Source organism: Phalacrocorax aristotelis, chromosome 6, assembly GCF_949628215.1.
Source record: "Phalacrocorax aristotelis chromosome 6, bGulAri2.1, whole genome shotgun sequence".
Taxonomy (NCBI): Eukaryota; Metazoa; Chordata; class Aves; order Suliformes; family Phalacrocoracidae; genus Phalacrocorax; species Phalacrocorax aristotelis.
In genome coordinates, this window is record NC_134281.1 from 42,376,287 (window position 1) to 42,388,487 (window position 12,201).

The window sequence follows — 12,201 nt, forward strand, 5'->3', positions numbered from 1 at the left end:
ACTTACAGATCACTTGGTCATTTCCTTGTCTTACACAGCAATGGGGAACGTAAGAGAAATAGCAGATTTAATTATCTTATAATGTGATTTTACTGAATTTCAGCCAGCTTCACATTAAGAATATCATCTGTGTACATGCTATTATTTCTGTTTCTACTGTACAAAGAGAATCAATTTGCCTCCATGTGGAGCAAAGCAGGTACTTGCAGAAAGATGCCAGTGAAGAGCTGCAATAAGTACAGGGTTTCAGCACTCAGGGGAGACCAGCAGAATGTCTGTCAGAAACCTGCCTTGTTTTTGGCAGAAATTTGGCAAAAATTACTTGAATCAAAGATATTTCAACAAAACACTTCAAAATTCATTTCAGACTGCGGGGCGAGGCGTATCATAGAGTTATACTGCATGTTATTATACCATTTGATTTAGTAAAACTTGGGTATAGCATTGAATGGAATAAATACCTTTTCTCTCTTATTTTCTTTGTCTGCATCTTGATCTTTGCTGAATTTGATTCCCTTAGGCTGTATGGCAGGAGGCACCTGAAAAACAATGCATACATTACGCAGATTAGAAAGAACATTATAGCCACAAAACAAACATCCAAAAGTTAGGTAATGACAACCATAAAGCTACCCAGTGCACTCTTCACGTTACCCCATGTAGAAGGGCATTGCAGTGCAGTCTTTAAATTACATTCTTTTACTGAATTTACAAACATTCTCTAATTATTTTTAGTGCTCACTGTTTGATATCTAGCCCCATTTCTTCATTCAATTAAACATTACTCTGCAGTCAACAATATGATGTACATTCTTGATACGGAGCTCAGTATGGACTCCTGAAGTGTCAGTTCTTAATTATTCAGATAGAGACCAGTGTCCATGCACAGACACCTTATAAAAGAGAATGTGTTTAGCCTCGATGTTATATTCCTTTTTGCCATTCTTTATTCTTTCAAAATGTATCATATTCCCACTCCTCCGACAGCACCTAATTTTGGTGAATGGGAGTTAGGACTGCAGTGCAGCACTTCTGAAAGTATGTGAATGTCTAGTTTCCTACAGCCTACAGTTCAAAGCAAAGCAACTCAAATTTCAGGTTATCTGTCTTTCCCTTGATCTCTCTAGATTGACTAGGAAAGTAAAGGTCAGAGATGCAGCTGAACACTTGAATGTTCTGAGAGGTGTTTTGGATCTCTTCTTGTGAAAAAGCTGATACAGGAAGGAAGGACACTCAGTTACCATCACTGTGATTTTTGCCATCACTGCTTGAGCACCTTCCCAGCATAGTTGGTGAAAGTCGTAATAGATTTTGGAAGATCCCCTGGAGCACTCGAAAAGTAATGGAGACTCAGTTGTCCCAGATTTGTCTGCAGTTGTCAAAAAAGGAGACCTTTTTGTCCTGAGGTCTCCTCAGGTCTACTAATCCACCAAAATTCCCAATTAACTTCTCAGATTATACCAAAAGTAGATAGAAGTCTTGGGTTTTTTTTGTGGGTAGTTCTAGGCAGGCAGAATCATGTGCCTTTTCTTACTATGGCATTAAAACATTTCTTGCCTTGGCCTTGAAGATGAAGAGGTGATTAAAATCTCTTAAAAACTAACTTGCTCCCAAATAACTACTTCAGCTTCCTTCAGTAACACATTTTACACGGAGCTGCTAGTGTGAATCTGAGTAGTTTTAATTACACTTTTGTTCATTTGGATAAGACAGTATATTTATAGATTATGAAATATGAACAAATTCAAATACACAGGGCCAGACTCAATTACACAGGTGGGAGAACTGAATTGAAACCTAGTCAACAGATTTACATCAACTTGACTTATATCAGGAGAAACAAGGTTTCAAATCAGGCCAGACAAGTAATCAATCAATCATGTGGTCTATAAGCAGAAACTCTGACAGAAAGGATGGACATGAAAATTGATGGAACTTCCTGAAAGGAATTTAGGCAAGTTTAAAATAAGATGCATATTACACATTTATTAAATTTTGGAATAAAAATAGAAATAAACTTACTTTTGGTATGTTAGACAAACCCTGAACTACAAACACAATGGGATTTCCCGCATTCTTGATAGCTTCTACTGCTTCCTCGTGTGTGGCGTTTTGTAGGTCTATCCCAGAAACCTAAGAAACAATGTTTATTTTTACTAGGTAGCTTGTCTTTGGCACAGAGTCATTACAAGAGATCATACACATTTGCAGAAGATTAGTGTATCTGAGGAAGGTACCAAAAGGAGTCAAGAGAAATTATTTGTAAAGTATGTTTCCATGATGGTTTAAGGAAAAGTATATTACTTAGTATCCATAATTAAAAGATGGACATACATTTCCCAAAGCAATTCTTCTAGGTCAAAACATAAGGAATAAGATTGTCAGAGAGTGCTAGATATAATGCTATGTATAATATATCTCTCTCAGATTTTACCAGTTTGTGAACTAAGCCTGTTTTGGAACAATTTCTCAAAATATCACACACAACTCTAAAGCCCTATCTGCTTGGGAATCCAGATTCAGAAGTATTAATTTGGAGAAAAATTAGTAAAAAACCAACACAGAGCCACACATGAGAGCCAGGAATGGCATTCTCCCCTACGGCACCTGCCAGAATCAGGGATTTCCTCCAAATAGGAGTTAATCAGACTGTTACCTACTCCAAATTCACACACATACAACAACAGCCCAAATTCCAGTGTGAAGAGTCTATGTTCTTCTGTATTATAACTTATGCTTGTAAGTTACAGCACACCTTTATTACTCATTTATACGGGAAGAGGGCACTCTCATTTTTTTCATTTCCCAGTCAGATACCACGTCCTATCTTTTCTTAAATATAGAGGAGAACGTTAAAAGAGCTCCATAGTCAGACCTTAAAAAAGAGAAAAGATGACACCAGGGGTTTCTTTTGGTTTTCAAAATACAGTGCTGTCAATATTTCATGAAGTGGTGGCAGTATTTTGTCCCACTCTCCTCCCAAAGATGTTTGAGCCAATCTTTATTCCTTAGAATGAAAACATAGGTTTATCTGCATTTACCTCAAGTATTTTATCCCCAGTTTTTAAAGCCCGTGTTCTTCCTGCTGGGCTGTCTTCCAAAACTTGTTTGATGAAGATCCCTTTAAGTTCTTCTCCATTCTTCAGGCGCTTTATGACAGTTTGTCCACCAACAATACTGATTCCAAGAGACACGTGAGGGTCTCTAAAGATCTCAACACTGAAAAAAATACATGCGGTAGTTTAACAGCTTGAAACAGTCTTTTTTAAACTAAATGCAAAGCCTAAAACATATGTAAGCTGGTCTTTCAAGAAGATTTAAAAAAGGGATAAAGTCAGAAGCCTAAGAATGCTCTCAACAGAGTTGGCTTTTTACCCTGATAGACCTCACCCCACAAAAAGAATAAAATTCTGCTGCCAACCCACACCCATTGGGCAGAGGCTTTTATTTCAGAGAAAGTCAGGGTAAAATAGGCAGGTCTTCAAGTAAATGCGTATCCTCTTTCAGTTTGAGCAAATTGTCTGGAATGGCAAACGCTGCAAGTGGCATCCTAGACAAATAATAAAACAAAAGGTTTCATAAAATTTTCTGAACACTGACTTCAGTATATCAGATGCACATTATTCAGCTTAAGCAGAGATTTTCTGATCATATTTTACTTAGGACCATAAAAACAATTCACCTAAAAATGTTAACAATACAACGAGGATGTGGCTAAAACTTGGCTTGGTAATTTGGACTTCTGCCATTAAGTCTAGCAGAGAACCTATGGAAAAGGAGACAGCAGCACTATGTGCATTGTTCACACCTAATAGTTATTAAATGAGCAAGAACTTGTAGGTCATCCACAACGTAAACCCGCCAAGCTTTCCCAAGTCAGCTGTATAAATAGAAGGCATAATTCTGTTGAACATCTGTTAAAAATTCACTGTATCTAAGAAAGCCCAGGGTACACAAGCACCTTAAAGTTATTGGCAGAGGAGGGAAGAAAAACACCACAAGAACTAATCAGGCTCACAGAAAAAAGACGTAAGGTAAATGGGAAGAAATAATGTAATTAAATGAACATACGTTCGTGGTGGTCCCCAGTGGCTGAAGTTTGGAGTTTCTTCTCCTTCTCCTTCTTCTCTCTCAGGTAATTCACTAATTGGGGGCAGAGGAAGGGGAGGAATAAAAAAAATAAAGAAGGCATCAGCCATGCCAGGTCGCAATTCCTTGCATATTTTGTATCTGGCAGGGAGACAGCAACGCCTTCTCACACTGTCCAGTTTAAACCAAATGTGCAAAGTCAACAGACTAGACAGGAATTTTTGTATTTAGGTTTAAATGTACTTAAGGAATTATCCAGAAATAAACACGATGGGCAGACCAAATTTATAAGCTGCTCTGTGATATACAAATCTGCACTGCATTTACTCATTTGAAATGACTATTTAAGCAATTAACGTTTACTTTCTGATGAATATACTGTGATTCTTACAGAAGGATATAAACATGATAAAACCAGTCTAGCTCACCAGAAAGCAGATCATGATGCAACTGCAAGAATAGATCCAGTGTGTTCCATTAAATAGCCCAGAACAGGGTGTTAATTAAACTTTTATACTGTGACTCACCTATTCACAGAATAGGAACGGAAGTATGGAATTGCACGCCCCCACAGAAAGATTGAAACAATACATTCCTCCACATTATTTTCTGTAGATCTGAGAGCTGTAAATGCTACTTGTAAACTGCAAAAAGGAAGTAGGATGTTGTGCTGGAGAAATAACGCCCTTACTTTATTGCTGAGCTGCTTTCCATCTCAGGGAAGGTTACAGATGAATTAGGGGGGTACTGAGGATTTGAATCAACAGGCCACAAAAGCAGATCCACTACCCACTCACTCAAAACTGGTGGGGAAAGAATGGGACACTTGACAGATGTGGCAAATATCTACAACCAGTGCCAGCTCAAGGTTTCTCAGCACCACTACCAAGGCTCATTTCTTGCACAGGCCTCTGAGCAATGGCTGAACTGCTCTTCCCAAAAGGAAGAACAAAGGAAAGGGAAAACCAAGAAGACAGAGCTATGATAAGGAGGTAAGGGGAGAGCTCCTTAAGCAGTAATGACCAAGGCTGCCATCAAATGCCTTTACTCTTTATTGAATGGATATTCCAAGGACTGTTTTGGACTTAAGTTAATAATGGATTTTACATCTTGTACTTCAGTAGTCTCAGGTTGCTTTGCCCATTGTTCTGTATTGAGGTTCGTCTCTGAAGGCCACATACTTCCTCCCTTTTGCTGTGGAGTAAGTGAAGTAAGTGGCAGAGCCATTCACACTTTTATGTCCCAGTACTCAGGGTAGGAAACGTGGGAAGTAAATATTAAAGAAGATTGTAAGGCTAAATTCAGCTCCTTGAGCAAAAGTGATAGAACTGGCCATCTATGTATGCCTTACTGTTTCACACAGTTTTTGATGATTAGTTAGCTAAGAAAAGACAACAGGTAATATCATGAATTGAAAATCTTCTAAAACCTGAAGTCTTTCTCCATACCTACACAACGCTGTTCTAGGCTGAGCTAAGGTGGTTAGTCTCCCAGATTCCAGGTCCTTGGAAAAAACATAATCCTCATTTTTTAGTTCTTCCTTTTCAAGAGCTTCCAGATCAACTGCAAGCCCAGGTCCTTTAGAGTCAATCCGAAGCTTTGTACCTGAAGAAGAAAAGGTGTAGATGTGAACTTTTGCTTCCTCTGCCCCTGCATCTACCAGTCATCTCCCTTGGAAGTAAACCCCTTAGCTCACCATGTTCCAAATGTGGGTGTTGTGTGATGATCAAGAGGCTTAGAGATACAGAACATTTATTTTTGAAAAAAATTTAACCACACTAACAATTTTTTTATAGTACCTTGCTTCTGATGTACATGCAGTCAAAGTAATAACAGGGAACGCCAGATCTTTGAGGAACTGAGACATGCTTAGGTACAACTTACATGACAGATGCTCCTCACAAAAACACGATTAGAAATAATTAAACCATCCTTTATGCAGGGAGAGCAGTGCAAAGCCCTGCTAGAGCACAGAACCCCATCATGCTGGGGAAGACTGATGTAATTTTGGTGACATAAATATCAACATTAATTGAACCACCAGAGCTCCTTGCAAGAGTCGTCAGTCTGCCACTGTAGCTTACACAGTGTCTGCTGTACAAGATGCAGGTGACAAAGAAACGAAACAACCCAACTTCTTTTCTCCCAGCCAGTGAGTACTATCTCAGGCAGGTTGATAATTTTATTTCCCTGATGATCTACCAAATTCTAACCACCCATCATCTCTGGCCATCAGACAAGGAGAAACGTTGCTCCTGAGCAGATTACAAAATCAAGATACATGGCAATGATGTACCATAGAGTTCACTTGCAAATTTTGGTTATGGTAAAGTTACCTCCAGAGCCTGTCCATTCACCCACGCACCCCACAAAGTGCAAGATTCTATAAAATCAGCAATCAAAAGTGACTGAGACAAATTCCTGACAGACATTACAGGCATAAGTTGTTTTACTTATGCATGGAGTCCTACTGGGGACATTAAGAGATGATAAGAAGAACCTGATTCTCCACTGGCAGAACAAAGCTGCAGCTACTTCCAGTAACACTTGTGACAACTGCAGGTAAAGATTTGGAGGAGGAAGCAAGATCATGAAGCTGAAACCTATTTAAAGCCAGACTGTCTTGAGCCTGCAGAATTCTTAATTTAAATATTTTATCATTTGAAAGAATTTGTGTTTTAGTGTAAAATTTAAGTTTGTAAATATGAAATTATAAGATAAAGAAAAAACTTCTTACAAACCTAAATCCATCTTAGTTTTTGCTCCTGACTGGGTAGTTTCAATATCAAATATGTCTTTTTGGTAGCCACTGTGTGCTGTGGTTCCAGAAAATACTGAACTTATCCTAGCATTTTCTTCACACTTCAGAGGAGAAAAAAAGTAATTAAAGTTCAAAAGCAATGGTATCAACTTATACAGGGGTATTTGACAAGAACATTGATTTTTACAGCAAACTTTCACATTTTCTCAACTACATTCATATTTATTCAGATAACTACAAAATACTAACCGCTGATTTATGCACTACATATTAAGAAGAGGCATGAAAAATGTTATGTGCAATTGCAATATAAAGCAACTGTATCTTTCTACTTGCCTGTAATCCAGACAAGAAGTTCTTAACTCTTGCTCATTTGTTGTTTTTAAGTAACAAATGTATAAATTTAATATTGTGCACTCAGGTATAAAACTGTCACTAGAAGCTGCATTTTAGCCTGTTTATGTACATAGTGCATAAGGGGACAAGCCAAACAAAACCTGAAATTCTCTGTGGCTGTAATATTAAATCCTTTTCCACCTCAGTTTTTTCATAAAAAAAGCATACATCTCAAGAAGCTGGTGCATGGAATGCTGCTATTATCACCTTTTTTGTTTGACAAGTGAATGAACAGACTCACAAAAAATAATTCTCAGAGTAGTTGAAAAGGACATATAAATAAGAGTTTTGCAATTTACCTGAAGCGCTCTCTCCTTCTGTTCCTTCATCCACCACTATGCTTGTTACAATTGCTTCCACTATACCATTTTTTGCTCAACTACACTATCATCTGGCTCAAGGAACTGATTTGGGTTAAAAATAATGAGGAAAAGAGGGAGGAGCTCCTTTTACTGACATTGCTGCTGAAGACCCTGGACTATTAAAACCATGAAGTGACATTCTGCTATTACTGCATGCACCATATTAGCCCAGCTTGTAAAAAAGAAATGAGCCCAGAAGTCAGAGACGGGAAAGAAGACACAAGTACAGGATGCCTGTAAATACACCAACCACAGCATGTATCTCATTTGTGCAGTTAAAGATACAGACACTAAGTAATCAAAAGAAACTTCCAAAGTGTACAAAAGGATAGACTGGTGCCAACTAGAGGTACCCAGATATAATCTATAACTAAAACACTAGAAAGACTCATAGAGTTTAGGTCTGGAATTTGCCTTGAGATATGGGTCCCATGGTCAGGGTACAGTACTGAGACCAACACAGCATTCCTTACCATTTGATCTTCATTGAATGGATATTCCAAGGACTGTTTCGGACTTAAGTTAATAATGGATTTTAAATCTTGTACTTCAGTAGTCTCAGGTTGCTTTGCCCATTGTTCTGTATCGAGGTTCCTCTCTGAAGTTGCCTTCTGTCCACATGATGCGTTATATTTCAGGAAGTCTGAATTGTCTTCATACTCATCATCCACCAGCATTTCCCGTTCTTCATCCACTTCTTCTGTTCTGGGGGTCAGAAATTCATGCATCTCCCAGGACTCCTTCTCATACCCATTGTCATTTTGAGAAAGCTGAAATGACCTTCCCAGGCCCAAATTTGGTTCATCAACAAGTTCTTCTTCAAAAGGTGTTTCATCTCTGAAACCCTGCACAAAACATTACAGGAATATAGATTTTACATTATGTTTCTTGCTAACTCTTTTAAAACTATGTTTTATGTTAGGCCCATATTAAAAGTACATGCTAATTTTGGAACTGAAAATCTTCTACCTTTTGCATTTTCTAAAAGAAAATACACACTCTGACTTATGATTTTAACACCAAAAGTAGACACTGCAATTTTTTAAAAAATATAAATAAATTTAAGTTGCAGTGCTTAGATATTGCTGCAGCCATTCAGAATAGCCAATCTGGAATGAAGTTAGAGAAGAAGAATTATTGAATAACACTAAAAAAACCTACAGGAAAATGCATATATATATAAATCCAGCTAAAGTATCTCTGTGCTCCAGACTTACCTCCTATCACTTTATGAATGCATGTACATTTCTTACAATACCACCAGCTAAACAAAAAACAGCCTGAGTTTGCTTATGCAACAGTATCAGCAATAAAAAAAAAACCCAACCAACAAACAAAAAAGCCCTAACCAAAACAAAACCCAAACCACACAAAAGCCACAGTCCATTGGGTGTTCCATACAATATTTAATCAGGGAGAGGGGAAATGGATGATCCATATCCTCAAAAAAAAAAAGCATAATTGTCTGCTCATTATCTAATACCCGGACTGTTTTAAAGAGAGTGCTCAACATCCTACCGAATTAAAATCACAGAGCAACGAATCAAAAAAACAAACAATAAAACCAAAAGAAAAGGTATTAAAACCCACTCTGAATGATCTTGCTCAACAGTTCTTTCTCTGGGATTTGTCATGTGCCTCCCCAATTTCCAATGCTCCATGCTTCTCCAAAGGGAGTGCTCATGGAGTGAGTCTGCACAGGCAACTCTGAAATTTTATGCCTCGCACCACTACCAGGAAGCTTGCCACACACAGAAAGCTTTTCCTCTCTTTTCTTCAGGCCACCAAGTATGTATGCCCAAACCCAATCTTCAAGGCACCGAAACCCCAAACACTGAAACCAATCTACAGATGGAAGGGTCCTCAATAAAAATGTTTTTCTTTCTGCTTCCTGCCCCTTCCCAGACTCCCCAAGGTACTTCGCTATTTCTGACCTTTAGTGTCAGAATCCTGTTTTGTCAGGTTTGTATAAATGTAGAAGAAAAAAACCCAGACATTGCCAAAATGTTTGCATAGTTTAAATGTGAGGCAGGAGAGAGGAAAAAAAAAAAAAAAGAGACAGACAAGAGCATAAGGAAACAATGCAATAATATTCGCTGGCATGAAAGCAGAACATTAGCAATCTCGAAATTAGCACATTTTGCATCAGCATTAAATGTTCCTTTAATCTATTTGCCCTGTGTACCTCAATCTCAAAAAATACCCAGCCTAAAGAGATTCTAATTCTCTTCATCTTTACTTCATTTCATTTCGCTTCACTTCTGCAGCATCATTCTCCAAACACTTCTGTAAGAGGCACCAACTTCATTGTTGTATAAAACAGTTCACTAAGCTCAGAACCACACAGCAATTTGTATTACCATCTCCTGATACAGCAGTTAGGTATGTATAATCACAGTCTGCTGCACTGCAGTAGCAGACGCTACCAATGGAATAGGGAATACTGCAAACATGACAGTAAAGTCTACTGTTGTAACATATAAAAACCTTCCAATTCTTTTGTCAGCTTTATCAGCACTATGCTAGTGCATAAGAGCGGAAGCCATCAGGAAGCCATCATGACACACCACTCTTGGCTCTTAAATGAGCAGGTAAGATAAATGGAAGGAAGTTTTATACTACTTACTATCAATGCTGTCATACATAAGGTAAAGGAAAATACAAGCAAATACCTCTCTGTGTGTTTTGTACAAAATGATCGTTCCAGTTTCTATATTCAGCAGGACTTTATAATAAAATACTTTGTTTCTCTGCTTCCTAAATAAAACTAATGCTATTAAGTATTTTTAAATAATCTGAGCTGGCAGAGGACTAATTGCTCTGCCAGGAACCCTTCCTATGCACCCAGAAAACAACAAACTATTTTACAACGTGAAAATCAGTAAATATCATGTTCAAGCTAATTTCTACATAGTATACCTGTACCTATGATGTAATATTGCTCCTTTTGGTGGTTTTAATATCCCACTTCACCATTAAAGATATGTTTGTATCCAGAGACAGGCAGACATGTTCAGCAATAAGAAAATCTAGAATTTATTTTTATTAGTGTATTGCAGTTATGGATGATCCTTTATATATTGTATTTTGTGGTCTAAAAAGAATGTATCTACCAATGTGAATGAATAAACTTTTGCAAAGCACTTCGGAACAGATGAAAATTCAAAAATATCCACACCTCTCACTCTACGCAGGTCACTGTTGCACTATTATTGCCTATTACCCTGGTATCTGAGTTTCTCACTATCTTTAGTGCCTCATCCTCCCACAATAAACAGAATTATTTCTCAGAAAACAAGAAAGAGGATAATTGAGGAAGAGAGTAAAGAAACTGCCCAAGGCCACATAGGAAGTCTGTGAAGAACAGATTTCAAGCTTGCCTTATACACTAAACTGCTACTTTGTTTTGCTTCATTATAATAAAAAGTGCTCTGCTTCCATACCTTACTTTCTTTGCAAAGCTGAACCAACTACTTACGACTACTAATAACATAGCATTCCTATTTCATATCCAAGGTAACCCAAGGTATTTTAATGACATAGTAAATTTGATAAGGCAGTTTGGGAACTGCATTGGTAAGTGCTATGCATAAGCTTACTGTTCACAATACAAGTTAGCTATTAGAGTCTTTTTCAAAGGGAATCCAGCCTGAAGTCAATCTGATACTTAAGACTTATCTGAAGGATATACAACATTTTACTATAAAACATAATTTCCTGTCTGTATAAACTTAAGCTGAACCAAAAGAGTAACCAAATACCTGCGGTGCTTCAAGTATTATTGAGAAATTAATATTATCTATTGGTTCTGGAGATCCAGGGTTGGTTTCAATGTTTCTGGAATCCACACTGTGCATGCTCTCCTCTTCTTTGCTTTCTCCCTAAGACAGACAATCAAAACAGTGAGTCAGGAAAGCAAACAAAAAACTTCCCATATTTTGCAATAAACTAAAAGGGAGAAGGAGAACCAGTCATTAGAAAAGAGATGGGAAAAAGTTACAGAATTATAAAAAAGGGAAGTCATAAATGAAGACAAAGACAACAGCTTTTATTCTTTTAAGATATTAGTACAGATATAGTAAAAAATAGAGATGCATAGCAAAGAAAGACAAATACAAGGATATGAACAATGAAATATCACTTTTCAGAAAAGGAAATAATATATTTAACAGCTTTCCTACATTCCAATTTCACCACTCCTCTACCACTTTGAATTATAAGCACTTTCTATTAGATAGTGCTTTGCTTTAATTTTGCCTGGGTGCCCTTGATGAACAATACTGCAGTGTTCTCAAGTATACTACTGTCTGTTCCAAAGCCCTGATTCTAGAAAAAGGAAATTCTATTTGAATTTACAGACCTGACTTCAAACAGATTAACTTTCTTTGATGTCAGTGGAGTTCAAGCAAGCACTTAGCAGTGAGTTAGAGTGAAATGAACTTCAGCACATATTTAACTGATTTGCTGAACTGATCGAACCTTGTTACACCTATGCATAGGGCCAGTGCACATCGGTTTGCCCAGACACCTCTTCTGATTCCATGTGGATATTCTTTCAGGAGGAACTTGAGAACATTGGTTTTCCAGTCAGAT

At 37.6% G+C, this 12,201-nt stretch overlaps 1 protein-coding gene across 6 annotated transcripts in view; it reads right to left on the reverse strand.

Moving 5' to 3' along the window:
- Window positions 1–12,201, reverse strand: part of PATJ (PATJ crumbs cell polarity complex component) — a 156,530-nt gene that overhangs the window by 90,429 nt on the left and 53,900 nt on the right. For all 6 annotated transcript variants that reach the window (XM_075097400.1, XM_075097402.1, XM_075097404.1 and 3 more), the window contains 8 exons: window positions 11,370–11,489; window positions 8,082–8,453; window positions 6,831–6,951; window positions 5,538–5,694; window positions 4,072–4,143; window positions 3,042–3,219; window positions 2,023–2,133; window positions 462–539 (listed from right to left, as the gene is read on the reverse strand). In XM_075097400.1, the coding sequence (XP_074953501.1) occupies window positions 462–539; window positions 2,023–2,133; window positions 3,042–3,219; window positions 4,072–4,143; window positions 5,538–5,694; window positions 6,831–6,951; window positions 8,082–8,453; window positions 11,370–11,489 (1,209 nt within the window). The remainder of the gene's footprint in view (window positions 1–461; window positions 540–2,022; window positions 2,134–3,041; window positions 3,220–4,071; window positions 4,144–5,537; window positions 5,695–6,830; window positions 6,952–8,081; window positions 8,454–11,369; window positions 11,490–12,201) is intronic.